General features: G+C 39.9%; 1 protein-coding gene and 4 long non-coding RNA genes across 20 annotated transcripts in view; 3 read left to right on the top strand and 2 right to left on the bottom strand.

Annotated features, from left to right (window-relative positions):
• The window catches only part of LOC124197282, a 78,958-nt gene that overhangs the window by 1,440 nt on the left and 49,813 nt on the right, over window positions 1-27,705 (top strand). For 4 of the 11 annotated variants that reach the window (XR_006876079.1, XR_006876077.1, XR_006876078.1 and 1 more), the window contains exons 4-7: window positions 40-151; window positions 224-1,136; window positions 1,196-1,246; window positions 1,317-3,218. This is a non-coding gene — a long non-coding RNA (uncharacterized LOC124197282). The other 7 variants (XR_006876072.1, XR_006876073.1, XR_006876070.1 and 4 more) reach the window with 7 other exon arrangements.
• Window positions 9,985-11,714, top strand: LOC124197284. Of its 2 annotated transcripts, none has more exons than XR_006876082.1 (7): window positions 9,985-10,026; window positions 10,282-10,431; window positions 10,524-10,681; window positions 10,766-10,961; window positions 11,029-11,168; window positions 11,351-11,546; window positions 11,650-11,714. It is a non-coding gene; the product is annotated as an uncharacterized LOC124197284 (long non-coding RNA). The 2 variants fall into 2 exon arrangements; XR_006876081.1 differs by lacking the exon at window positions 9,985-10,026 and adding an exon at window positions 10,113-10,171.
• LOC124197289 lies at window positions 13,106-14,789 on the bottom strand. The gene is made up of 4 exons (XR_006876089.1): window positions 14,732-14,789; window positions 14,568-14,672; window positions 14,276-14,499; window positions 13,106-13,458 (listed from the first exon to the last, which is right to left on the bottom strand). It is a non-coding gene; the product is annotated as an uncharacterized LOC124197289 (long non-coding RNA).
• On the top strand, window positions 15,803-17,570 carry LOC124197290. The gene is made up of 6 exons (XR_006876090.1): window positions 15,803-15,884; window positions 15,967-16,079; window positions 16,141-16,168; window positions 16,242-16,246; window positions 16,309-16,538; window positions 17,371-17,570. It is a non-coding gene; the product is annotated as an uncharacterized LOC124197290 (long non-coding RNA).
• Window positions 18,261-27,705, bottom strand: part of LOC124197265 (proteoglycan 4-like) — a 70,493-nt gene continuing 61,048 nt past the window's right edge. For 2 of the 5 annotated variants that reach the window (XM_046592646.1, XM_046592645.1), the window contains exons 3-7: window positions 20,490-20,647; window positions 20,210-20,405; window positions 20,003-20,142; window positions 19,625-19,820; window positions 18,261-19,521 (exon numbers count right to left, since the gene is read on the bottom strand). In XM_046592646.1, the coding sequence (XP_046448602.1) occupies window positions 18,818-19,521; window positions 19,625-19,712 (792 nt within the window). In that variant the 5' untranslated portion in view covers window positions 19,713-19,820; window positions 20,003-20,142; window positions 20,210-20,405; window positions 20,490-20,647 and the 3' untranslated portion in view covers window positions 18,261-18,817. Of the gene's footprint in view, window positions 19,522-19,624; window positions 19,821-20,002; window positions 20,143-20,209; window positions 20,406-20,489; window positions 20,648-20,739; window positions 20,890-20,999; window positions 21,068-21,144; window positions 21,187-27,705 lie in introns of those variants that run through there. The other 3 variants (XM_046592644.1, XM_046592647.1, XR_006876066.1) reach the window with 3 other exon arrangements.

The raw sequence follows: 27,705 nt of genomic DNA, 5'->3' as shown, positions 1-27,705 counted from the left end.
TTGTGGCTTAAATTTATTCGATTTTGTTGGGTTTTACAGGAAATAAGGAGTGTTTTATCAGAGTGGTCCTAGTTCGTTCCCAGTCAATCCAGTTGAACAAATTGCGTTGCAACCGACAACTTGTGGTTATTCCGTGGAAGTGGTTATTCTGGTGCATACAATTCCTACCCTTGGGAACTTTAAATTAAATTTTTAATTTTGTTGCTACTGTGAAAATGGATAGATTTGGAATTCGATAAAGTGCCGTCGAGTTTGATCGAATCATTCGTTTCGGCTGAAGAAGATCTCGGTTCCTGATCTCGGATGACCTGGATCAGCTCGCGTATTTCGTCCAGGAGCTACACGCCTGCCTGAACAGGCTATAAAATTGCATCCTTCAAGCGAGCCTTCAAGTTGCTCTGCCGAACTTGACTGCTGTCTAGCAAATAATGTTCGTTCATTTCGTTACTCCGCTGCCATTGCCACATCATAGCAACCCAAACAAGGTAGACACAAATTATACCTGTATCTTACAGTGAATATAAATATTTTTGCGACTCCATTTATTCTCGGGAGAAGTGGCTATGGACGGAGAATTCGGTTGTCAAATTTAGTGTAAGTTCAGCACCATACCACTTCCTATATTGCCCTTCAATGCGTTATTTAAAGTTGAATTCACAGAGTGCGATCAGAAATTCTTTCAGGAAACCACAGATTTCTTTAATCATCAGCATTCAAAACCAAAAAGAATCATTCCAGATTTTTTTTTAAATTAAAAATAAAAGAGGCATTGTACGAAACCAGTTTGACAATAGGTGGAAGCCGTAATAGCTCTTTCTCACTGGAATTGAAATGAAATACGGTGGTTTGTATACGGCAGAACCCACAATTAATCAGCGGTTAAAATATTTCTGTTTATAAATTAATTGAAATCTACTTCACGTGTGGTCGACATCTTATTACAACATTTTCCCCAATAGAAACGGAAATATTTAACCAGAAAGTACTCCACAGACCACATCCTTTGAAGGCTATCGATTGCCAATGGGATACATCTAAGGAGTGTGCACACGTATTAAAGGATCACGTTGCCGTTTCAGTTAGACACTTCGACAATTGCACCAGTACGCCCTACTAATACTGAACACTGAAGCACCGTAAGTGAACCTATTTTTTAAAGTAATATCATTTTTTAATATGTCTTTATTCATTCCAGAAAATTAAATTTTTTCGATTATTTCTTTACGATTGTAGAATGGAGAAAATGGTATGTCAGCATTTGAAGTTCTTTTTTTCCAACTAATTTTGTAATTGGGATGTATTTTATTCCTCTGCAGATTAAAGTATTGATTTCGGTATTCGTCGTAGCAGTCTTACTTGAAACAACATTGGCCTGTGAGTGCGATTACAAACGCGTTTACGAGGGTCACAACGGTAACAAGGTCAGCGGCTGCTATATGGTGAGGCCAGCAAGTCAAGGCACGGCTTGTCAGTGCCGTTATGTCGGATATGCCTTCATATGCAAAGGTCATCAAGTTGGTTGCCAGAACCCCAATCACTATCTGTGTCGTTATCCCGATACGTCAAAAGAGGCATGCATTTTCGCCAATGGAGACTGCGGTGGTTATTAATCCACCTTATAATCGGACTAATTTCCGAGCGTTGTGATCATTCCGAATTTTTATTACCACATTAATCAACTTATCCACACACACTGATTAGAAAATAGATACTCTCAGCAGTCAAATTTTTCATTTGGTCATAATCTTTCTGTCCCAATATACAACAAACATTAGTTCACTTTCCCAGTTAGTTATTTGAGTTACAGCTGTTACTATTGACGTCAATATTGTGTTTAACATTTATTAATAATAGCTTACACGGTTACACCCGAGCGCCACTCGACAGAGAATAGCAGAGTTTTGACTAGTGAGTACAACTTATGCTTAGTAATCTGTAAATAACATGTTGAAAAATGGAATTATTTTTTTCGGAATTTTGAGGAATACAGAGTAGACTTTTATAAATATTAATTATGCACTCTGTAATCCTCTCATATTGTTACATATCAAATTGAGGTTGAATTTAGTTCGTAAAAACCGGCAAAAACAACGAAACTAGAAACACAGAGGGAAATATAACTCGACATATAACAAAGCAAATTTATAACAAAGACAACTATTTGAGCCAAGCAAAATATTTTAAAAATTCGTTCGAAACTTGTAAAGTTGTAAGACTGAAGTCCTTCCCTTCGTGTACAAGGATGCACTTTTAGATGTTTTTCGACCCCTAAAATATTCAAAAATGGCATAGAAAATAAAAATAACATTTTTATAACAAAGCAAAAATTTTGTTGCTGAATCAATAAGAATCTAAACAGTTATTAATTATTAACGCCGTCAAGCTTGATAAATTGGCAGCAACGCTTCCTGTGGTTATGACGAAAGTTTGTCTGCTCGTTCTGTCTCGTTGGCACTCGGCCGTGACATCGGCGAGTCGTCACTGTCACGTAACTGTCGTTAATAGTTATTAGTCATTAGGCCAACGACTGCGAGGCTGCTATCTGCTGCTATCTTATCATAGTGTTAAATAAAAATTTTAGCCACTGAACTGGTTGATTGTAGTGAGTAATGAGGAATTGGAAAATAAATCCATTAACGAAATAGTTATACATCGTAATATCTGTGACTTGACTTGCCTGTGTTATCTACATGCCCCGCCCCCTCACACGTGGTTGAATCAAAGCAGTCAAGTCAGGAAGTGCTAAAAAAAAGTCCATAGGATTCCCAGATCTCATTGGTGCACAAAACAAGGCAGTGATTGTTGCACCTACATTGAATATTCACCCTCTCTGTGCTGAAAAATAGTGCCACGAGAAGATTTTGATCTAGGTGTATTGTTATCAGGCCAAAACATTACCATATCACACCGTTTATCTCAAATATAACAGCAACAAATATTAACTTTCATGTACATTTCACTACCGAAAGTCATCTCTGCTTGTGAAAAATCCTATGCTGGTGAAGATCAAATACCTGAAATAGTGAACTTCAGCTATACCTACCTATGTGAATACCAGCCATACCAGATGCTATATTTTCCCTGAAGGCCTGAAATAACAAGAACACAAAAACAAATCTCTTCTAGAGAAAAATTTTCGCTAGTGAGAGAAGAAGGCTGACAGGTAGCCCAGTTTTTGCCTGCCCGTTTGACGGGTTGTCCATCAGGTAAACCTCCAGGTAAACGTTACTGTAATATTTATCATTCAATCTGCTAATACTGATTTTCAAAATTACAGTGTGATTCTTCCACCGGTCAGTGCCAATTGAAACAAAATGTTGCCAATCATAAATACGATCGCTGCTGTGGTTCCAGATGTAATGTATGAGCCCCTTTTCTAATAATCATCTTAAACTAATCTTTCATCATTTCACCATATAGCTAGGCTTTCCCTTTTACTACCGCCAATTATGTAACTGTGATATTTAACATTTGGCATTAGGCTGAAGAAATCTGTAACTAAGAAACAGCTAGCTGTTTTCACCTGTACACGCGTGCTAAGTTTATTTATTTGGCCATTGAGATCTGACAAATGAATCCCATTTTGCATAGTACCAGCCAATAATCCTGGCAAAATATTTTCTATTCAATTTAAATCTCCCTTCAGGACTGCCTCTCTCTATGTCAAATCCTTTTGATCACCCTGTTCTCCTTGTAGGAAAGACGAGAGCGAGCCTACATAGATCTCTTGACATAACGTGAAAAGAATGTTGACCCTGACCCCTTCTTTTTTTCCTACCTAGATCTTATGTGATTTGGTAGCTATCCGCATTCTGATCCCGGTATCCTCTTCTATTTAATCAGTTCTGACGCCGTTGTTTACAATCGACTCCCAGATGATAAAAATGCTTACTTTGACTCGCTGACTGAACTTACTTTACCACTTATATCGGTATGTATATTGTAAGTAGACACATACGTACGCTCTATCAAATAGTGTTACCACAGAAAAAAAATTTAACGACGACAGAACGCAGCATTACCGGAGAGATTGTGTATTCTTGCGTCCCTCCCTAAATCCCTTTTATTACTTACTCTGTTTTATTGGACCTGGAACATTTGACGTATACAAATGACAATCACACATCTGTCGGTGCATTTGGTTCTTTCGGTTTTCTTCCACTTTTTTTGTAGGAGTAGGGAGAATCTAAATCCTACGACGGTATTGGAGATAGTCGTTACTTAGTTCATGTGCTAGCCTATGGCTATTCGAATCCAGTATTTTGTTTGGTTAGTTGTTTGTTTGTCAAACATGTTCAGCCGGTGACTAGAAAAGACTTTATTCTCAACAGCAGTCTGACTGGTTTCCTTCTTTTGTCGATTTCTTTTGAAATCAAGTTAATTTGAATAATTTGTGACAAGCAGTTTATTACATGGAAACCTTAAATTTTCCTGTTGATTAACAATTATGACTTGTCTCTTATTCAACGTTTCCTTGATTGTTGTTTCTGTCAATATTTCTTGTAACCCATTTTTCGTTTTTCATTTAGATAAACAGCATCCCGTTTGGAATGGAGAAACTTTGGATGTCGGTCGAGTTACGGATTTCTTTCCTCCCATAATTTTCAAAATGTCCTCGTATACGCCCATGTGAATGTGGGTGTATTCACGAGGACACCATTTATACCCTATCCTGTCTGGTGTAATTTCATTCTTCAGCGGATGGATGGAGCAACTGTAGATGCCTGGCTGCATTTCCCAGGCGCCAAGGTAGGACAAAATAATCTCTATTTTCTTCCTTTTTTGACTGTTTGGTGGCGTCGATTGTCAATCGTGACAAAGTACGTAGATTCCTGCACGATGATTTCCGTATGCGGTTGACTTGACTTGCGTTCTCTTGCCGTTTTTGTTTACTCAGCTAACAACTAGGGTTCGTTGCATAACTCAGAGTTGTTCGTTTCTCTATCTGATTTCTTCGTTTTCACTGCGGCTGTGATGGCAAGTGTTTTTCATTTCGATTGCACTTATTTGTTTTCAAGACACTTTAGCTGATTAAGGATGTGAGTGGGCACAATTTAACGTGTTGCATTTCCGGGAAAAGTTGGCTGACTGCACTCCAGCCGTGGCCTTTTGGTTTCTGACTCTGTTGACGGCTCTATTCGATGGAACGTATTTCATCTGTAGAAAGTGATGCCGTTTTATGTCTATTATTACTAAAGGTCAGGTCTGTTTCCCCCCCCTTGTCAAAATTAACAGCTCTTGCTCCCCTTTTCCATTTTTATCTGATAATGTGACATGATACTACGACTACTTTTTATAATCGATAATCGATTATATCGACCCCACGGGGGAAACAGATTTTATCAATGAATTTAATTTTCAACGGAGTTAGTAACATAGGAAAGTATATAATAAAGATCTCTGGAGCTTAACGATGTTTGTATCAAAAGGACACGAAAAGGTTCCATGTATATTCACATCGACGTCACTGTATTTGTCTGTATTTGTCTACAGCTTAAATTCCGTGTTAGATTTTCTTTGGCCCGCGTGTTGTGCAATAAGGTGACACCATCCAGGCGATTGTTTTCGTCTTGTTGTGAAGTCGTCTAAATTTTATTACTACGAGCTTTTTTCTTAATTAAATACCACGACGATTGCGTCGTAATGTTCGAGGGGACGCTCTATTGGATTATCGACCATTTCGCATCGAGTGTAAATGCAATTTTGATTGGCCAAAACGTCTTTGCCTTTACCAAAGATTCGCACTTCCCCTCCGATCCGCAGCATTCCACACTGAAATCGTTTTCGTATCTTTTATCTGACGGATTTTGTGCTGCTGATCACTTGTTTTCTTTTCTGCTGTTTCTGTCGGTGTAGGGTTGAAATGACGACAACTAAACACGAACTACCAACAAAAACCCTTAAACAAACGAGAGAAAGTTAGAATTTAGCCGATTGAAAAATTGCCGTTCCATAACGACATCATCTTCTAAGACACTGAAGTAGACAAATCCGCGTGTAATATTCTTTTTGTCCTTTTCCGTTCTCTCGGTTTTAGCTACTGCCGACAAGTGAAAACCACATCTTGGAAAATTGTGTTGGCCATTTCATTATTTTGAGTTTTGACCCTCTTATTATTTTTGTAGTGCGTCGTATAATTAGAAGGTGGCTGTGTGTTTTTTCTATCACACAATCTCTCGACTATTTTGCCCGTCCTTCTGCTGGGCTCTGGGCCCCCTCTTTGAATTCTATTCAGCCTTTGCTAAATTAAAGAAAGCCTCGAGAAAAGCCTATTTTCTGACTCAAGTTCAACTCAAATGCAACGAGTGAATGATGAAAACCAGCAGCAAGTCTGCTCTTGCCTAGTTGCCTACCAACGAACAAGATGAACAAGATCTCTATCAAGACACACCTTATTCTGTTTACAACAGGAATGTTTTTCGTTTCTTTCTTTTTTCCCGGAGAACCACTTTTACGATGGGACGATATCATCAGCAATGTTTTTTTTATTGCAAACGCAATTAGTTCCATTAAGTGAACCAAGACCGGGAACATATGCAACACAATTACTTTCTATTGGTGTAGAAAAAAACTTGATAATGACTAAGTATCATAATTGTTGACTGAAACGGAAGCAGCATATATTCACTTCTTAATCTCTGGTTGTCTAAATATTTCACTCCCTAATTGAACCATCCCCCGTTTTGTTGCCGTCCGTTAAATCGCTTTATTGTCCGCAGTATGAAAGTATTTGTAACTATTGATAACTTGCTTTTGACTTTGAGCGTACGAGAAACCCAACATTTTCCTATGTTAAGCATAGACGTTTTCTTTTTAAGAGTTCTACCTCGTAAAGAACCAAACAAGTTATAGCGGTACGCGCGTATTTGAAATTTGAATGACACAACAAGTTAAAAATATGAAATTTTAAATGAAATTTTATTCCGATTGAAAAAGAGAAAAATCAAAGCATGAATATAAGACATTGAACCAGCCTTACAATCGATAATGGCCAACTTGCTCGGCCGCTATCTCCAGCGCAATGCACGTCAAGAACTGGTGGACTCATTTGAGGGTAATGAAACCCCCCGTCAAGGTAGTCAACTGCTGGACACCGACGGAGGAGTGAAGGTGACCTAGTCCTTTTACTGTAGAGGTTTTGTGATGGGTCGACACTTTCGTGTTTTCCTATTAACAATTCAACTCGTACAGTGCCAAGGATTCGGTAGTCCACACTCTTAAACACCAGTGCACTGCAGCAACTCCGTTGACGGGTTCATCCACCGATTCTTTCGGATTGTCAGCATTATTCATCATTGAACTTAAATAAAAAAAAAAAAAAAGAAGACAGCTACCGGGATCCGGCTTGCAGTAGTTTTTGGTACACTGTCCGGCACCTGTCTAAAGTCCCCGAAATGGTAAGGAATTGGTTTTGTGGAGATGGACGAGAAATGCGCACGTTGTGATGTAAATTTAATTTTTTAAAGTAAGTGGTTGAGTAAACCTTCTTTGTGTGATCAAGATTCCGGCATTCGATCGTTACTGGTAGATTCTCAATCACGTCGCTACAGGCGGCCCTGCGTCCCTCAGCATCTCCGTCGAAAATATAGAAATTTTCCTCGAAAAAACTTAACTTCACTCCATACTCCTCTTGCAATCTCTTAATGTTGGATCCAGCTCGTCCGATGACTCGTCCGCAGTCAGATCTTGGTATTCCAGTCACAACAATCTCGTAGTAGTTTACTTCTTCTGTCACGGATGACAAAATCACAAAATCGGGTGACGCAGTCGAAGAAGGCTTTTCCGTTGGCTGTTTAACTTCTTTTTCAGCTATTACGAGGCCTCTTGGAGACTTTTCTGCAGAGTCTGTTTGACCTGTTTTAGTAATTTTAGTGACCTCCGTTGGGGGTGAAATCGTCTGGGTGGTTTGTTTATTCTTTGATTTACTAGCAGCCGACGGCCCGAGTTGTTCTTTTTTCTTGTCTGTGACAATCAATTGATCGCTTAAAGGAAGACTCGGACTCTCGGACATGATAATCGAATCTATACCGTCGACACTCGTCACCGTGTACCCACTTATTGGTTTGTTGTGGTAACGGACATCACTAGATGCGAATTGTACTTTTGATTTGGCAGGGGCGGCTGGAACAGGTGGTTCGGTTTGGTCACGTTCCGTGATGAAAAAAGGCCTGAAGGGCAGTTGCTTTGAAACGCCGTTCATAAATTCCAGATCCATTTCGAAGCCGCATGTTTCGTCACTAGTGATTACTTTTTGTTCCTTATAGAAATGTACATAGATCCAAGTTGCTTTGAAAACGTGAATCATTTGCATGTCTAGCTCAAAACCACATGTGTCGTCACAGGTCACTTCGGTAGTCAGTAGAGTTTTGCCCTGGACTTGCTGAGACTGTGCAAAGTCTTCGTCCAAGACATCCGGCCACAGATTTTCAAAGAAATGCTACAGTACATTTACTCCGGCCAGACTATGGCTCCTTTGACGGACGCCATCGCTCAACCTCTGTTCGTACTTTCAGTCAAATACGATATCGAGGACCTTAAAGAAAAGTGTGTCCATTATCTACTGAAAAGCATCCGGACGAGTAATGCAGTTGACTTGTTGGTCTGGGCAAATCTTCATTCGGTGGATAAAATCCAAGAATCAACTCTTGACTTTGTGGCCATAAATTTCAAAATCATTTGTCAGTCGAATGAATGGGAGAACTTGATGAAGAACTATCCGGACTCAAGAGCTTGGATTCCTGGTGGCTCGACGTTATGTAGCTCTTTAAGAGATACGCCAGCCAAAGAGTTCTGTATAACTTTAAATGGTCAGACATTTGTCGTTTATTTGTGCAATGTTAAATGTTTGAAGCTTCATCGATATTAAAGACGATTTCTTTTTTACTTAAATTGTGTGCGTTCCAGCGGTTTCAGCGTCACCGCCAATATCCACAATTCCACATGAGTTCACGATCCTTGCAACAACAACACGTACAGCATGATACTGGACACTTAAGCAAGGTATTGGCCTTACTCTGAATCATTAGATTTCTAAGGTAATTAGAAATTCCATTCAACTTTTATTCTTCCACGGTTGACTGCTTCGTGCAGATTTGCTTTTTATCAGCACGGTCAGCTAGTGTGGCATCCGTGAATAGTGATTTTGACGAAATCTTTTTTTTTTGTGGTTCTTATTGCCAATCGATAATACGCTGTAAGTGAATCACATTTTATTCTTGAGAAATTAACAGTATCTTTTGTACGAAGTGTGATGGTAACCAGTGACGTAGTTGTCCATTTAGTCCAGTATTAACATTTTTACAACTTTTGAGAACTTATTGACCCAGATTCAGAAAAGAGGTTTCTAACAAGGCTCAACTGTGTGCACATCATTAAATGAATATAGATTAATCATGTGTTTGAAATTTAGCTAAGGTTGCAGAGAAATATTAAAAAAATAGCCGACTGCTGTCCTTCAAACGGTTCGAAATGGAAGATTTATTCATTCACCGAAGAAACGAGTCAAATGACTCAGATGTCAATTGGTTAAAAAGTGAGTTTTAAGCCGTAACCATTTGGTATTCATTTTGATGTATTAATTTTGATGTATTCATTTTGATATTGGTTGTTGTAGACCCATCCCCAGCGACGTCAACCTGCAGAAGGAAAGGCCAGTTTCCTTCACGCTCGAAGGTCACGGAGATCATTATGTAAAACGTTAGTTTTTTAAATTTGGTAATTTGTATGTTTTATCTATATTTTATGTGCTGTAGAGGTTGGGTGCATGTCCTTCCCGCTCGAAGGTCACGGAGATCATTACATGAAAATTGTCATGCAGTGGTGTAAGAGGTTGGGTGAGAACGAGACGTATTACATCCATTTTGTTTTGTTTTTAATATTGGCTGTTGTAGACCCATCCCCAACAACGTCAACCTGCAGAAGGAAAGGCCAGTTTTCCTTCAATCGAAGGTCATGGAGATCATTACATGTCATGCAATGGTGAAGAGGTTGGGTGAGAACGACACGTGTTGCACCATTATCAAGCAGGTAAAATAGCCGCAAGGCTTAGGGGTGAGGGTGAGAAAAATATCGTAGAAAAGGAGAGAGAAAAGGCCATAGAAATCAGTCGAGTGAGGATCTCCGACACGGCAACAACTACTTTCTTCGTCGTAATATCAGTTCGCAATCATGGGTAAGTATTCAATTGTATATCGAGCCGTGAATCAATTCTATTTTGTTTTTAGTTGTATGTATATTACCAGTTATATTCGAAAACTAATTTACAAATCCTTGATTGTTTAGTTGATAATGGCGTTGGGTTGCTGTTGGGTGTTGTATCGTTGATGCCGAGCACGAGAGAGATAGGGCGATAGAAATAAATCGAGCGAGCGTCTCCGACACGGCAACATTTGCATTCTTCGTGTTCGTGGTATTTCCAGTATTCAATCACGGGTAAATATTTTGTACTTTTACATGGAGTTTTGTAACAATTTCTACTTCCTTTCTATGTATTAATATGCCCGTAATTATTGAATATTGTCAAGTAAACTATGCCGTCGTGCTGCGCTACACACTACAACTGATGCTGCTCCGAGCTACTACACCGAAGTATTATTCTTCCTCGAGCTACGCTACAAAAGCGCATGGGTGCTACACCAGCGAGTCTCCCGAGTACTACTCTGCTCCCAGCTACTAAACTGAGGTATCTGAGTATTAACCTCGTGTTGAAGAATCTAGTCAAGTTATTTGACGCAAGTTGCTTAATGTGAAAATTTCTTACATTTAGTCAAAAGTAACGGACTGAAGGTGCTAAAAGTTTTTGCTGAGGACGGTAGCAGGTCGAGTCCTCCCTAAATACTTGAGCGAATGGACAACCGAGAAGTTGAATGCGGAAAGTGTTAATGTGTTGCCCAAAGCTAATGTTGAGGGTGCAAGCTTGGAAGACAACAAGGTCCCATTGACCTTAAAACAATGGTCGAAAGGTAAACAGTTATTTCAATACATGTTTTGTTAGCGATGTTAATTAAAATCTAAAAATTATTTCATCAGGTTTAAACTGACCATGTTGCCGTTGCTGTCGGTTTGAACGCAAACACGGATTTGGCTGTCGCTTTTGGTTTGGAAATTGATTCGAATTTTGGTAGTTGTCGAGTCAATGCCGAGTTTGAAGCAGATCAAACGTCTGGTTGGTAAGAATCCTTGAACATTTTCATTTCATATTAATTTTAATACAGTGTGTGATTAAAACTCAACCAACATTGACTGCTCTGATATTGCTAGATAGTATATGAAGTTTTTGTAAAGTAATTTTACACTTTTGGTGGTAAATTTAGATTCTAATTTTTGGTTTTGGACTTGATTTTTTATTAAGCCAAAGATGCTGCCTGCTTTTATGATATCAAATTGGATCGTCGTCGTGTGGAACATCATGACCACGCTGTTGTATCAGGGCGATTGGCTAGAGAGCATATGATTGGCAATGCATGCATGCAACATGGGTGAAGGACTGCAGCGCAATATTTGTCACTATCTGCATTCTTCGTCGTATTTTCAGTACGCAATCATGGGTAAATATTCTATTATCTAGAGTTTTGTATCAATTTATATTTTTTTTCTATTTGTTAATATGCCAGTTATTGAATATCAATGTTCTAATAATTTACCATCTAGTTAACTATGGCGTCTTGCTGCTGCATGTTGTATCGTTGATGGCTGGGTCAGCCATTGGTGTACCGATGTCTCCTGGGTATTGCAGATACCAAGCCGCAACGCCGCCGCCTTACTGCACAACAACAACACACGCAACAACCGGTTACCACACCACCAAGGCTGCAGAATATTATACCACAACTTATGATGCCCCGAGCTACTACATTGAAGCCCTGAAGTATAACTCTGCCCCGAGTTGCCTCAACAAAGAGGCTGAGTACTACACCGAGGTTTCCAAGTACTACACCATCAAGGCATCGGAGTACTACACCACCAGGGCACCGGAGTACTACACCACCAAGGCATCGGAGTACTACACCACCAGGGCACCGGAGAACTACACCACCACGTATGCTGTCCCAGCCTTTTATACCGAGGTTTCCAACTACTACTGTGCCTAGCTACTACATCGAAGCTCCAGCTTATTACACCACCAAAGTAGTAGAGTATTACACCGAAGCGCCCAAATACTATCTGCCCGAGCTGCGAAATACAACTGCGGCGGCCCAGTACTACGTAGCACCTACTTATTACACAGTGGATGGTCCTAAATACCACGTTGAACCGAAATACTGCTTTGAGTTTCCAGTTTACTACATCACAACCTACGCTGCCCCTAGCTACTAAACCGAAACCGCCAAGTACTACACCGAAAAGGCCGAATATTACCCAAACCCAAGTATAACTCTGCTCCAGCCAACACCAAACAGAGGATCCGGTTTACTACACCACCAATGTCCCTGAGTATCACACTGCAATCTACGCTAGCCTTAGCTACTACACTGAAGATCCAAAGTATTACTCTTTCCCGAGTTACTACACCATTAAAGCATTTGAATATTACACCAAGGCCTACGCTTCTTCAGTTTGCTTGAGGGAGGCTCCTAAATACTAGACGAAATTTCAGTTTGATTTAACTGTGTTCAGATTTTTCGGTCATATCATACTAGTCACTGATATTGTTGTTGTTCTTATATGAGAAAATAAATTTTGTATTGAGGGTAATCGTCTTGTAAGACTTCTCTGAACACCTCCAAGCCATTGCGATGGGTCCTAATTTCAAATGTGGTGGAAGTGACTTGCTCTAGTCGCTCTGCATTCGGAAATTTTCTGGTGCTTGGAAAAACTCCATTTTCAGGTTAAGTTACGAAAGACTGTTACAGGTTTACTCTAAATTTGTGAAGTTTTATTTCAACTCAAGTCACTTAACTCTTACTTAAAGTAAATGTAAAACTTTAAAGTTGTAAGAGAAAACTTGATAAGAATTGCTTTACTGTCCCACCTCCACCCACAATTCCACCACATTTTACAGTCACATAAACATATACATACATACACTTAAGTTAACCCGTTGGCTGCCACGCCATACAACCCGTAGGTTGCTCTCTACTACTCTACGCGCCACGTCTGAAGGATCCGTGACCAAAGTGGGACTTGCCATTGCTGACAAGTCCGGGCTGACACGGTGACAGGAGAATCCATCACCGCATCGACAAGGGGGAAGTCCCTATAGTGCATTGCCTTAACAGGCGCCTTGCGGCAAGTTTTGGGCTGGTACGACTTTCCGATCCCGCGGCATGAAAACCACGAGACCGAACAGCGCACGCAGCCCGTGCAAAGGAGCTAGGGGAGAACAAAGGCGTGGCAGACAACGGGTTAACTTACACAAACACAAACATATTACCAACAACAAATGATGATCCACGCTGACGTTTTGGATATACCGGCGATGTTTTGATGTCCATCTTCTCGACGTCTCTTCTGCATTACCTGATTAAAGAGAAAACAATTCTTATTTAGTGACATGCCAATAAAAGTTACATAATACAGATAGAAACAATAATACGGTGTTTTAGCTCAAATATTTAAATATGCAATTTTTTTAAGTTTAAATCAAGCTTGCAATATTGAGAACTGTAAACAGAACAAAGCTCACTTGCTAGTCTTTAAAAAAAATTCCGGAAGTATACCGGAAGTAACCACAGCGCCTCAACCATTGAGCTGTCGTCAAATTAAACCACATATTCGTGATCTCCATAAAATTTGGAGTCGATTAGGTGTGATTTAAACGAAATCCAAAATTTGGCCAAAATCGAGAATTTTCCTGAACTATAGTTCAGGAAAATTTTCGAAACCGGAAGTACGCGTACGTAAAAAACAGAACATGAACTTTACCACAAATTTTACGAGGATCACGAATATGTGGTTCTTTTGTACGTCAGATCAATATTTACTAAACTACTGACAGAAATGAGAAAACCGGAAGTAGAAAAAAAAACTAATTTTTAAAAATCTAACAAGTGAGCTTTGTTGCGGATATAATTATCGTCAATTATCACTAAATATTTCAACAAAATAACTGCCAATAAATGTTCAAAAACATGTCCAAAGTAACTGAAACTGACTGTTTTGACAGCTGCAAATTTTTAAAAAGCCATCTAGCGTTAGAAAAAAGAAACGTCCAAGAAAAACTTTGTTTGCGCGCAAGAAGGGCCTGATTTTGGAATTATTACACAGACTGTCACAGAGTTTAACGCGACTAGATTATTAGTAGATAATCTACGAAAGTAAGTCAATTGTCGGGTACCTGGGCATAATCCCGTGGTAGGTAACTGCAGGTGTGTAACAGCAAAGGGTAGCGACTACTACAGTGTTCCAACTCGCCGGTGAAGTAAAACAAATTGTAGCAGCAAAAGCAGTGAAGCTAGATGAGCGTACGTCGGGAAGATAAGGATGGAGCAGAACGTTGCTGGATGTCCCTCTTCCTTCATGGACAAAGGTCAGCATTGGCTTAAGGATCTATTACGTGCTCTGTAAAAAAAATGTTATGCATTAATGAATTGAAAATATAATAGTTAATAAAGCATTTCAATCTTTACCTATACTAAGAAGCATACTGAAGATTTTCATGATAAAAAACCACAAAAATGGAAATCACAGCAACCAACAGCCTTACTCCTTAGGTTGAGGTAAATTTTCTGATACTAAAGAAATTGTCGTGAAGTATTGCAGTAGCGTGGTGATAGGTTATATTGACAATTACCTTTATCATATGGGTGAATGGTGCTGAATTTAGTAAGGCATTTGTGATTTGACGTGGTGTGGTTGGTGTGGTAGCAGTAATGGGGAAATACCTTGACTCCACACATTTGTATTCCACAATATGTGAGCTTCACACATGAGTTTTAGGCTTTTGACAACATGATGGGTCTATTGGAGGGAAAGCGACTGAGCTTTAAGTCAACTTTTTTGAATGACTGACAGTATGGACCTAAAATTTGACGAAATAAGTTAGTACAGTATAACAATTAGGAAATTAAGTCAAGATAAACCTACATGTGATACGAAGTTCAATTTGGTATATGAAATAACAGGAATATAAGTATTAAAAAGCATCCAATTGTTTCGCCCTTTTGGCCTCGTTTCACGACGTAAAACAACAAAGGCGACACTGGCGACATCTAGTAACGAGATTTGAATCCAAAGTTGCTTGCAATATTATTAAAAATACCCGAAAATAGAACTCCACCGACAATAGAACCCCAATATTTTATTTAAAATACCCGACAATAGAACTCCAATGCTCGACAGTAGAACTCCACTAAGTGACAATAGAACTCCAATTCCAATAATAATGAGCTGTGACTTTGCAACCGACTTAGGATTCAAAACTCATTACTAGATGTCGCCAGTGTCGCCTTTGTTGTTGAAACGTCGTGAAACGAGGCCAAAAGGGCGAAACAAATTGTAGCTAATTTATACTTATATTCCTGTGATTTCATATACCAAATTGAACTTCGAATCTTGTGTAGGTTTATCTTACCTATTTACCTTATTTTTATACTGTACTAACTTATTTCTTCAAATTCTAGATGCATACTGTCAGTCATTCTGACAACAAGTTGACTTAGCGCTCAGTCACTTTCCATCCATTATAGGCCCATCATGCTGTCAAAAGCCTAAAACTCATGGTTGGAGCACACATGTAGTGGAATACAAATGTGCCGAGAAAAGGTATTTCCCCGTGACTGCTACCAGACCATAACAATTTAGATTTTCTTATAACATAGGTATCCTTGCCCGTGAACCATAGGATCTTTTCTGAATCTCGCAGTTTGGTGGTGTACCCTGCAACAGCATCTTTGTGGTTATGGATGTGTTTACTCTGTTCAGAAGGCAACCCAGCTAAGAGATAGGTACAGTTTTATTTCTCATAAGTAAATCTATGTCAATTTGTAAATAACGTTGAGAATTTCCTTGTCCCATTCCCACTTACAGTTTCAGAGACATGAAGTGTGTGAAGTGAATAACCTGTCATGTGCAGGCACATGTACCAGATCTGTTTGATGAAAGTCAAAGGCCTTACTAAATTCATCACCCAAATGATAAAGGTAAGCATCAATACCACCTATCACCAAGCTAATTTACAATACTTCATGACACTTTCTTTAGCATTAGGAAATTTATCTCAACATGTGGAGTAATGCTGTTGCTTGCTGTGAATCCATTTTTACGTTTTTTCATCATAAACATTTCTTTGATGTGCTTCTTAGAAAAGGTAAAGATTAATGTGCTTTTCTAATTTTTATGTTTTCATTAATGTAACACTTTTTTATACAGAGCAGGCAAGATCCCCACGGATATCCTCGAGCTAATGCTGAATTTTGTCCATGACAGAAGAGGGACTTCCATCATGCTCCATCCTTATCTTCAAGACCTACGCTCATCCAGCTTCACTGCTTCAGTGCTTCTTATGCTGCAAAAAGAACTGTTCTTGCTTCACTGGCGAAGCTGGATTACTTCAGTTGCTGTTACACACCTGCAGTCACTCACCACAGGATTATGCCCAGGTACCCGAAAATTTTCTTATTTTCGTAGATTATCTACTAATATTCTACTTGCTTTAAACTCTGTGTCTGTGTAATAATTTCTAAATCGGGCCCTTCTTAGTTCTTACGCGCAAACGAAGTGTTTTTCTTAGACGTTTCTTTTTTCTAACGCTAGATGGCTTTTCGATCATTTTCAGCTGTCAAAACCGTCAGTTTCAGTAACTTTGCACATCTCTTTAAACGTTTATCGACCGTTTTTTGTGGTAATTTTGTAGTGATAATTGACGATAACTATTCCCCCAACAAAGCTCACTTGTTAGATTTTTAAAAATGAGTTTTTTTTCTACTTCCGGTTTTCTCATTTCTGTCAGTAGTTTAGTAAATATTGATCTGACGCACAAAAGAACCACATATTCGTGATCCTCGTAAAATTTGGGGTAAAGTTCATGTTGTGTTTTTTACGTACGCGTACTTCCGGTTTTGAAAATTTTCCTGAACTATAGTTCAGGAAAATTCTCGATTTTGGCCAAATTTTGGATTTCGTTTAAATCATACCTAATCGACCCCAAATTTCATGGAGATCACGAATATGTGGTTTAATTTGACGACAGCTCAATGGTTGAGGCGCTGTGGTTACTTCCGGTCTACTTTCGGAATTTTTTTTTAAGACTAGCAAGTGAGCTTTGTTATGTGTACAGTTCTCAACATTGTTAGGTAGATTTTAAGCAATTTAAAGTGCGCCTTTGAAGTTTTGAGCAAAAAAACCATATCAATGAACTTATATGTATTATGTGACTATTATGTAACTTTTATTGGCATGTAACTTAATAAGAATTGTTTTGTTTTTATTCAGGTAATGCAGAGGAGACGTCGAGAAGATGGATATTGTCATCTTTAACAGTCGTCACCGGTCTCCGTCGGATGTTGCCCCTGCTCCTGGTGCGAACGAAACTCGGTGGAATCGCGACCGACACCGAGACTCGTCATCAACGTGGATCATCGTATTGTTGGTATTACTACGTTTGTGTTAGTGTTAGTTAACCCGTTGTCTGCCACGCCTTTGTTCTCCCCTGCACGGGCCGCGCTGTTCGGTCTCGTGGTTTACAAGCCGCGGGGTCGGAGAGTCGCCAAGCCCAAAATTTGCCGCAAGGCAAGCCTGTTATAAGGCAATGCACCTTAGTCCCCCCCTTGTCAGCACGGACTTGTCAGCAATGGCAAGTCCCACTTTGGTCACGGATCCTTCAGACGTGGCGCGTAGAGTAGTAGAGAGCAACCTACGGGTTGTATGGCGTGGCAGCCAACGGGTTAACTTAAGTGTATGTATATATGTATGTGATTGTAAAATGTGGTGGAATTGTGGGTGGAGGTGGGATAACAAAGCAATTCCTTTTAATGTTTTGTCTTACAACTTTGAAGTTTTACATTTACTTTTAAGTTTTGTCAAGTGACTTGAGTTGAAAATACAAACTTTACTAATTTAGAGTAAACCCTTAACAGTCTTTCGTAATTTAACCTGAAAATGGAGTTTTTCCAAGCACCAGAAAATTTCCGAATACAGAGCGACTAGAGCAAGTCACTCCACCACATTTGAAATTAAGTCCCATCGCAATGGCTTGGAGGTGTAAAGAGAAGTCTTACATGATTGAAGATTACCGTCATTAAAATATTTATTTTCTCATTTAAGAACAACAATACCAGTGACTAGTATGATAACCGACAAAACTGAACACTATTAAATCAAACTGAAATTTCGACTAGTATTTAGTAGACTTTCTCTAGAAGAAGCGTAGGTCGTGGAGTAATATCCAAATGCTTTAGTGGTGTAGTAACTCGGGGCAGAGTAATACTTTGGAGATTCAAGTAGTAGCTGGGACCAGTGTAGGTTACATTGTGATACTCAGGGGCCTTGGTGGTGTAGTAAAACGGATCCTCTTGTTTGGTGTTGGTTGGAGCAGAGTTAATCTTGGGTTCCTCTGTGTAGTAAACTAGGGCAGCATACGTCATTGGGTAATATTCGGCCTTTTCGGTGTAGGACTTGGCAGCTTCGGTTTAATAGCTAGGGGCAGCGTAGGTTTGTGGTGTAGTAAACTGGAGTCTCAAGAGTAGTATTTCGGTTCAACGTAGTATTAAGGACCATCCACTGTGTAAAAAGTAGGTACTAAGTAGTACTGGGCCTCCACAGATGTAATTTCGTAGCTCGGGCAGATAGAATTTGGGCGCTTCGTTGTAGTACTCTACCGCTTTGGTGGTATAATAAGCTGGAGCTTCGGTGTAGTGGCTAGAAACAGTAGTAGTTGAAACTAGGTGTAAAAGGCTGGGACAGCACAAGTGGTGGTGTAGTACTCCGGTGCCTTGGTGGTGTAGTACTCCGGTGCCTTGGTGGTGTAGTACTCCGGTGCCTTGGTGGTGTAGTACTCCGGTGCCTTGGTGGTGTAGTACTCCGGTGCCTTGGTGGTGTAGCACTCCGGTGCCTTGGTGGTGTAGCACTCCGGTGCCTTGGTGGTGTAGCACTCCGGTGCCTTGGTGGTGTAGCACTCCGGTGCCTTGGTGGTGTAGCACTCCGGTGCCTTGGTGGTGTAGTACTCCGGTGCCTTGGTGGTGTAGTACTCCGGTGCCTTGGTGGTGTAGTACTCCGGTGCCTTGGTGGTGTAGTACTCCGGTGCCATGGTGGTGTAGTACTCCGGTGCCCTGGTGGTGTAGTACTCTGATGCCTTGATGGTGTAGTACTTGGAAACCTCGGTGTAGTACTCAGCCTCTTTGTTGAGGCAACTCGGGGCAGAGTTATACTTCAGGGCTTCAATGTAGTAGCTCGGGGCATCATAAGTTGTGGTATAATATTCTGCAGCCTTGGTGGTGTGGTAACCGGTTGTTTCGTGTGTTGTTGTTGTGCAGTAAGGCGGCGGCGTTGCGGCTTGGTATCTGCAATACCCAGGAGACATCGGTACACCAATGGCTGACCCAGCCATCAACGATACAACATACAGCAGCAAGACGCCATAGTTAACTAGATGGTAAATTATTAGAACATTGATATTCAATAACTGGCATATTAACAAATAGAAAAAAAATATAAATTGATACAAAACTCTAGATAATAGAATATTTACCCATGATAGCGTACTGAAAATACGACGAAGAATGCAGATAGTGACAAATATTGCGCTGCAGTCCTTCACCCATGTTGCATGCATGCATTGCCAATCATATGCTCTCTAGCCAATCGCTCTGATACAACAGCGTGGTCATGATGTTCCACACGACGACGATCCAATTTGATATCATAAAAGCAGGCAGCATCTTTGGCTTAATAAAAAATCAAGTCCAAAACCAAAAATTAGAATCTAAATTTACCACCAAAGGTGTAAAATTACTTTACAAAAACTTCATATACTATCTAGCAATATCAGAGCAGTCAATGTTGGTTGAGTTTTAATCACACACTGTATTAAAATTAATATGAAATGAAAATGTTCAAGGATTCTTACCAACCAGACGTTTGATCTGCTTCAAACTCGGCATTGACTCGACAACTACCAAAATTCGAATCAATTTCCAAACCAAAAGCGACAGCCAAATCCGTGTTTGCGTTCAAACCGACAGCAACGGCAACATGGTCAGTTTAAACCTGATGAAATAATTTTTAGATTTTAATTAACATCGCTAACAAAACATGTATTGAAATAACTGTTTACCTTTCGACCATTGTTTTAAGGTCAATGGGACCTTGTTGTCTTCCAAGCTTGCACCCTCAACATTAGCTTTGGGCAACACATTAACACTTTCCGCATTCAACTTCTCGGTTGTCCATTCGCTCAAGTATTTAGGGAGGACTCGACCTGCTACCGTCCTCAGCAAAAACTTTTAGCACCTTCAGTCCGTTACTTTTGGCTAAATGTAAGAAATTTTCACATTAAGCAACTTGCGTCAAATAACTTGACTAGATTCTTCAACACGAGGTTAATACTCAGATACCTCAGTTTAGTAGCTGGGAGCAGAGTAGTACTCGGGAGACTCGCTGGTGTAGCACCCATGCGCTTTTGTAGCGTAGCTCGAGGAAGAATAATACTTCGGTGTAGTAGCTCGGAGCAGCATCAGTTGTAGTGTGTAGCGCAGCACGACGGCATAGTTTACTTGACAATATTCAATAATTACGGGCATATTAATACATAGAAAGGAAGTAGAAATTGTTACAAAACTCCATGTAAAAGTACAAAATATTTACCCGTGATTGAATACTGGAAATACCACGAACACGAAGAATGCAAATGTTGCCGTGTCGGAGACGCTCGCTCGATTTATTTCTATCGCCCTATCTCTCTCGTGCTCGGCATCAACGATACAACACCCAACAGCAACCCAACGCCATTATCAACTAAACAATCAAGGATTTGTAAATTAGTTTTCGAATATAACTGGTAATATACATACAACTAAAAACAAAATAGAATTGATTCACGGCTCGATATACAATTGAATACTTACCCATGATTGCGAACTGATATTACGACGAAGAAAGTAGTTGTTGCCGTGTCGGAGATCCTCACTCGACTGATTTCTATGGCCTTTTCTCTCTCCTTTTCTACGATATTTTTCTCACCCTCACCCCTAAGCCTTGCGGCTATTTTACCTGCTTGATAATGGTGCAACACGTGTCGTTCTCACCCAACCTCTTCACCATTGCATGACATGTAATGATCTCCATGACCTTCGATTGAAGGAAAACTGGCCTTTCCTTCTGCAGGTTGACGTTGTTGGGGATGGGTCTACAACAGCCAATATTAAAAACAAAACAAAATGGATGTAATACGTCTCGTTCTCACCCAACCTCTTACACCACTGCATGACAATTTTCATGTAATGATCTCCGTGACCTTCGAGCGGGAAGGACATGCACCCAACCTCTACAGCACATAAAATATAGATAAAACATACAAATTACCAAATTTAAAAAACTAACGTTTTACATAATGATCTCCGTGACCTTCGAGCGTGAAGGAAACTGGCCTTTCCTTCTGCAGGTTGACGTCGCTGGGGATGGGTCTACAACAACCAATATCAAAATGAATACATCAAAATTAATACATCAAAATGAATACCAAATGGTTACGGCTTAAAACTCACTTTTTAACCAATTGACATCTGAGTCATTTGACTCGTTTCTTCGGTGAATGAATAAATCTTCCATTTCGAACCGTTTGAAGGACAGCAGTCGGCTATTTTTTTAATATTTCTCTGCAACCTTAGCTAAATTTCAAACACATGATTAATCTATATTCATTTAATGATGTGCACACAGTTGAGCCTTGTTAGAAACCTCTTTTCTGAATCTGGGTCAATAAGTTCTCAAAAGTTGTAAAAATGTTAATACTGGACTAAATGGACAACTACGTCACTGGTTACCATCACACTTCGTACAAAAGATACTGTTAATTTCTCAAGAATAAAATGTGATTCACTTACAGCGTATTATCGATTGGCAATAAGAACCACAAAAAAAAAAGATTTCGTCAAAATCACTATTCACGGATGCCACACTAGCTGACCGTGCTGATAAAAAGCAAATCTGCACGAAGCAGTCAACCGTGGAAGAATAAAAGTTGAATGGAATTTCTAATTACCTTAGAAATCTAATGATTCAGAGTAAGGCCAATACCTTGCTTAAGTGTCCAGTATCATGCTGTACGTGTTGTTGTTGCAAGGATCGTGAACTCATGTGGAATTGTGGATATTGGCGGTGACGCTGAAACCGCTGGAACGCACACAATTTAAGTAAAAAAGAAATCGTCTTTAATATCGATGAAGCTTCAAACATTTAACATTGCACAAATAAACGACAAATGTCTGACCATTTAAAGTTATACAGAACTCTTTGGCTGGCGTATCTCTTAAAGAGCTACATAACGTCGAGCCACCAGGAATCCAAGCTCTTGAGTCCGGATAGTTCTTCATCAAGTTCTCCCATTCATTCGACTGACAAATGATTTTGAAATTTATGGCCACAAAGTCAAGAGTTGATTCTTGGATTTTATCCACCGAATGAAGATTTGCCCAGACCAACAAGTCAACTGCATTACTCGTCCGGATGCTTTTCAGTAGATAATGGACACACTTTTCTTTAAGGTCCTCGATATCGTATTTGACTGAAAGTACGAACAGAGGTTGAGCGATGGCGTCCGTCAAAGGAGCCATAGTCTGGCCGGAGTAAATGTACTGTAGCATTTCTTTGAAAATCTGTGGCCGGATGTCTTGGACGAAGACTTTGCACAGTCTCAGCAAGTCCAGGGCAAAACTCTACTGACTACCGAAGTGACCTGTGACGACACATGTGGTTTTGAGCTAGACATGCAAATGATTCACGTTTTCAAAGCAACTTGGATCTATGTACATTTCTATAAGGAACAAAAAGTAATCACTAGTGACGAAACATGCGGCTTCGAAATGGATCTGGAATTTATGAACGGCGTTTCAAAGCAACTGCCCTTCAGGCCTTTTTTCATCACGGAACGTGACCAAACCGAACCACCTGTTCCAGCCGCCCCTGCCAAATCAAAAGTACAATTCGCATCTAGTGATGTCCGTTACCACAACAAACCAATAAGTGGGTACACGGTGACGAGTGTCGACGGTATAGATTCGATTATCATGTCCGAGAGTCCGAGTCTTCCTTTAAGCGATCAATTGATTGTCACAGACAAGAAAAAAGAACAACTCGGGCCGTCGGCTGCTAGTAAATCAAAGAATAAACAAACCACCCAGACGATTTCACCCCCAACGGAGGTCACTAAAATTACTAAAACAGGTCAAACAGACTCTGCAGAAAAGTCTCCAAGAGGCCTCGTAATAGCTGAAAAAGAAGTTAAACAGCCAACGGAAAAGCCTTCTTCGACTGCGTCACCCGATTTTGTGATTTTGTCATCCGTGACAGAAGAAGTAAACTACTACGAGATTGTTGTGACTGGAATACCAAGATCTGACTGCGGACGAGTCATCGGACGAGCTGGATCCAACATTAAGAGATTGCAAGAGGAGTATGGAGTGAAGTTAAGTTTTTTCGAGGAAAATTTCTATATTTTCGACGGAGATGCTGAGGGACGCAGGGCCGCCTGTAGCGACGTGATTGAGAATCTACCAGTAACGATCGAATGCCGGAATCTTGATCACACAAAGAAGGTTTACTCAACCACTTACTTTAAAAAATTAAATTTACATCACAACGTGCGCATTTCTCGTCCATCTCCACAAAACCAATTCCTTACCATTTCGGGGACTTTAGACAGGTGCCGGACAGTGTACCAAAAACTACTGCAAGCCGGATCCCGGTAGCTGTCTTCTTTTTTTTTTTTTTTATTTAAGTTCAATGATGAATAATGCTGACAATCCGAAAGAATCGGTGGATGAACCCGTCAACGGAGTTGCTGCAGTGCACTGGTGTTTAAGAGTGTGGACTACCGAATCCTTGGCACTGTACGAGTTGAATTGTTAATAGGAAAACACGAAAGTGTCGACCCATCACAAAACCTCTACAGTAAAAGGACTAGGTCACCTTCACTCCTCCGTCGGTGTCCAGCAGTTGACTACCTTGACGGGGGGTTTCATTACCCTCAAATGAGTCCACCAGTTCTTGACGTGCATTGCGCTGGAGATAGCGGCCGAGCAAGTTGGCCATTATCGATTGTAAGGCTGGTTCAATGTCTTATATTCATGCTTTGATTTTTCTCTTTTTCAATCGGAATAAAATTTCATTTAAAATTTCATATTTTTAACTTGTTGTGTCATTCAAATTTCAAATACGCGCGTACCGCTATAACTTGTTTGGTTCTTTACGAGGTAGAACTCTTAAAAAGAAAACGTCTATGCTTAACATAGGAAAATGTTGGGTTTCTCGTACGCTCAAAGTCAAAAGCAAGTTATCAATAGTTACAAATACTTTCATACTGCGGACAATAAAGCGATTTAACGGACGGCAACAAAACGGGGGATGGTTCAATTAGGGAGTGAAATATTTAGACAACCAGAGATTAAGAAGTGAATATATGCTGCTTCCGTTTCAGTCAACAATTATGATACTTAGTCATTATCAAGTTTTTTTCTACACCAATAGAAAGTAATTGTGTTGCATATGTTCCCGGTCTTGGTTCACTTAATGGAACTAATTGCGTTTGCAATAAAAAAAACATTGCTGATGATATCGTCCCATCGTAAAAGTGGTTCTCCGGGAAAAAAGAAAGAAACGAAAAACATTCCTGTTGTAAACAGAATAAGGTGTGTCTTGATAGAGATCTTGTTCATCTTGTTCGTTGGTAGGCAACTAGGCAAGAGCAGACTTGCTGCTGGTTTTCATCATTCACTCGTTGCATTTGAGTTGAACTTGAGTCAGAAAATAGGCTTTTCTCGAGGCTTTCTTTAATTTAGCAAAGGCTGAATAGAATTCAAAGAGGGGGCCCAGAGCCCAGCAGAAGGACGGGCAAAATAGTCGAGAGATTGTGTGATAGAAAAAACACACAGCCACCTTCTAATTATACGACGCACTACAAAAATAATAAGAGGGTCAAAACTCAAAATAATGAAATGGCCAACACAATTTTCCAAGATGTGGTTTTCACTTGTCGGCAGTAGCTAAAACCGAGAGAACGGAAAAGGACAAAAAGAATATTACACGCGGATTTGTCTACTTCAGTGTCTTAGAAGATGATGTCGTTATGGAACGGCAATTTTTCAATCGGCTAAATTCTAACTTTCTCTCGTTTGTTTAAGGGTTTTTGTTGGTAGTTCGTGTTTAGTTGTCGTCATTTCAACCCTACACCGACAGAAACAGCAGAAAAGAAAACAAGTGATCAGCAGCACAAAATCCGTCAGATAAAAGATACGAAAACGATTTCAGTGTGGAATGCTGCGGATCGGAGGGGAAGTGCGAATCTTTGGTAAAGGCAAAGACGTTTTGGCCAATCAAAATTGCATTTACACTCGATGCGAAATGGTCGATAATCCAATAGAGCGTCCCCTCGAACATTACGACGCAATCGTCGTGGTATTTAATTAAGAAAAAAGCTCGTAGTAATAAAATTTAGACGACTTCACAACAAGACGAAAACAATCGCCTGGATGGTGTCACCTTATTGCACAACACGCGGGCCAAAGAAAATCTAACACGGAATTTAAGCTGTAGACAAATACAGACAAATACAGTGACGTCGATGTGAATATACATGGAACCTTTTCGTGTCCTTTTGATACAAACATCGTTAAGCTCCAGAGATCTTTATTATATACTTTCCTATGTTACTAACTCCGTTGAAAATTAAATTCATTGATAAAATCTGTTTCCCCCGTGGGGTCGATATAATCGATTATCGATTATAAAAAGTAGTCGTAGTATCATGTCACATTATCAGATAAAAATGGAAAAGGGGAGCAAGAGCTGTTAATTTTGACAAGGGGGGGAAACAGACCTGACCTTTAGTAATAATAGACATAAAACGGCATCACTTTCTACAGATGAAATACGTTCCATCGAATAGAGCCGTCAACAGAGTCAGAAACCAAAAGGCCACGGCTGGAGTGCAGTCAGCCAACTTTTCCCGGAAATGCAACACGTTAAATTGTGCCCACTCACATCCTTAATCAGCTAAAGTGTCTTGAAAACAAATAAGTGCAATCGAAATGAAAAACACTTGCCATCACAGCCGCAGTGAAAACGAAGAAATCAGATAGAGAAACGAACAACTCTGAGTTATGCAACGAACCCTAGTTGTTAGCTGAGTAAACAAAAACGGCAAGAGAACGCAAGTCAAGTCAACCGCATACGGAAATCATCGTGCAGGAATCTACGTACTTTGTCACGATTGACAATCGACGCCACCAAACAGTCAAAAAAGGAAGAAAATAGAGATTATTTTGTCCTACCTTGGCGCCTGGGAAATGCAGCCAGGCATCTACAGTTGCTCCATCCATCCGCTGAAGAATGAAATTACACCAGACAGGATAGGGTATAAATGGTGTCCTCGTGAATACACCCACATTCACATGGGCGTATACGAGGACATTTTGAAAATTATGGGAGGAAAGAAATCCGTAACTCGACCGACATCCAAAGTTTCTCCATTCCAAACGGGATGCTGTTTATCTAAATGAAAAACGAAAAATGGGTTACAAGAAATATTGACAGAAACAACAATCAAGGAAACGTTGAATAAGAGACAAGTCATAATTGTTAATCAACAGGAAAATTTAAGGTTTCCATGTAATAAACTGCTTGTCACAAATTATTCAAATTAACTTGATTTCAAAAGAAATCGACAAAAGAAGGAAACCAGTCAGACTGCTGTTGAGAATAAAGTCTTTTCTAGTCACCGGCTGAACATGTTTGACAAACAAACAACTAACCAAACAAAATACTGGATTCGAATAGCCATAGGCTAGCACATGAACTAAGTAACGACTATCTCCAATACCGTCGTAGGATTTAGATTCTCCCTACTCCTACAAAAAAAGTGGAAGAAAACCGAAAGAACCAAATGCACCGACAGATGTGTGATTGTCATTTGTATACGTCAAATGTTCCAGGTCCAATATAAAACAGAGTAAGTAATAAAAGGGATTTAGGGAGGGACGCAAGAATACACAATCGCTCCGGTAATGCTGCGTTCTGTCGTCGTTAAAATTTTAACACTATTTGATAGAGCGTACGTATGTGTCTACTTACAATATACATACCGATATAAGTGGTAAAGTAAGTTCAGTCAGCGAGTCAATGTAAGCACGTTTACCATCTGGGAGTCGAGAGTTACCGTTGTAAACAACAGCGTCGGAACCAATTAAATAGAAGAGAATCCCGGGATCAGAAAGCGGATAGCTACCAAAGCACATTACGAATGTATGAAGAAAAGATGGGGTCACATTTCTTTTCACGTTATGTACGCCAAGAGATCTATGTAGGCTCGCTCTTGTTTTACCTACAAGGAGAACAGGGTGATCAAAAGGATTTGACCGAGAGAGAGGCAGGACGGGTGGTTTAGTAGAAAATATTTTGTCAGGATTATTGGCCGGAACTATGCAAAATATGATTGATTAGTCTGAGCTCAATGGCCAAATAAATAAACTTTCTTTGACGAACGTTTGAAATTTCTCTCCAACATCTTCTTCGTCGAGTTCCAGATAACAATTGCTGTTGCCTGAATATAACGAATAA

Source organism: Daphnia pulex, chromosome 7 (genome assembly GCF_021134715.1).
Source record: "Daphnia pulex isolate KAP4 chromosome 7, ASM2113471v1".
NCBI classification, from domain to species: Eukaryota; Metazoa; Arthropoda; class Branchiopoda; order Diplostraca; family Daphniidae; genus Daphnia; species Daphnia pulex.
This window is presented reverse-complemented; position numbering and strand designations above follow the sequence as displayed.